Source organism: Penaeus monodon, chromosome 22, assembly GCF_015228065.2.
Source record: "Penaeus monodon isolate SGIC_2016 chromosome 22, NSTDA_Pmon_1, whole genome shotgun sequence".
NCBI classification, from domain to species: domain Eukaryota; kingdom Metazoa; phylum Arthropoda; class Malacostraca; order Decapoda; family Penaeidae; genus Penaeus; species Penaeus monodon.
This window is the reverse complement of record NC_051407.1, coordinates 3,148,011-3,148,860: the sequence shown is the minus strand read 5'-3', so window position 1 is coordinate 3,148,860 and position 850 is coordinate 3,148,011. Positions and strand designations below refer to the sequence as shown.

Genomic DNA, 850 nt, shown 5'->3' with positions numbered 1-850 from the left:
AATAAGGGGAGATGGGGACCTTGTAGGAGAAGCTGGTAAAGGGGAAGGGGATGGTGTGCGAGCCAGAGGAGACAAAGGAATATGGCCAACGGATTTCCGCCTATTGGGGGACCGGAAGCTTTTCACATTGGTTACTTTGTGGTTGATGACATGCAGGGACGATGGCCGCTGGTGGAGTGTTGATGACCCTGCGGGCGAGTTGGGCACAGAAGAAGTTGGAGATGAAGACCCAGAGGAATTGATTGGAGACTGAACCTGCTCCCCAGTCCCAGAGAAAAGCCTGGCCGTTGGTGGGGAGTGTGGGGATTTGCAGTGCGTTGGGGAGTTGGGGATGCTATCCTGAGATGACACTGAGCGATTTAATGACTGGAAGCTGCGGCTTGGTGTTAACATGGTGGCGATGCTGAAGCAGCAAGCTGTTGGGGAAAAAAAACAAAACAAAACTCATTAGTCCTCATTGTTTAACCAACTGTTTCCTTGGTCTTTTTTTGTGGGAGGAATTTAACAAAAGTAGTGAAAAATAATAATATAGTGAAATTCTGTGATGCATCATTATTGAATTTACACCACTGTCAAGGCATCCTCTCTTTGCAATGTAAAAAAAAAGGCAGTGATAAGAAGCAAACAATTGGAATATCTTCAAAAATGTAACACATTGAACATAATTTAAGTAGCAGTCCTCTTAAGACTGGACATGCTGTTATTTAAGTCATTGTTGAGGATTAAGGATACATGCAGAAGTATTCTTGCTTTTCAAACACTCCTTTTCCTTATGTGACACAATTATACTTTCTTGTACCAACGAAGCAGCAATGACTGTTTTTCTCTATTACATGGTCTTTCCTATATA

The 850-nt window shown here is 43.1% G+C and overlaps 1 protein-coding gene across 1 annotated transcript in view; it reads right to left on the bottom strand.

The window, feature by feature from the left end:
• Window positions 1-850, bottom strand: part of LOC119586826 (microtubule-associated serine/threonine-protein kinase 3-like) — a gene marked incomplete at its 5' end in the record, with an annotated part of 55,250 nt that overhangs the window by 38,498 nt on the left and 15,902 nt on the right. Inside the window, 1 exon segment of the mRNA XM_037935550.1 lies at window positions 1-416. Within this exon segment, the coding sequence (XP_037791478.1) occupies window positions 1-416 (416 nt within the window).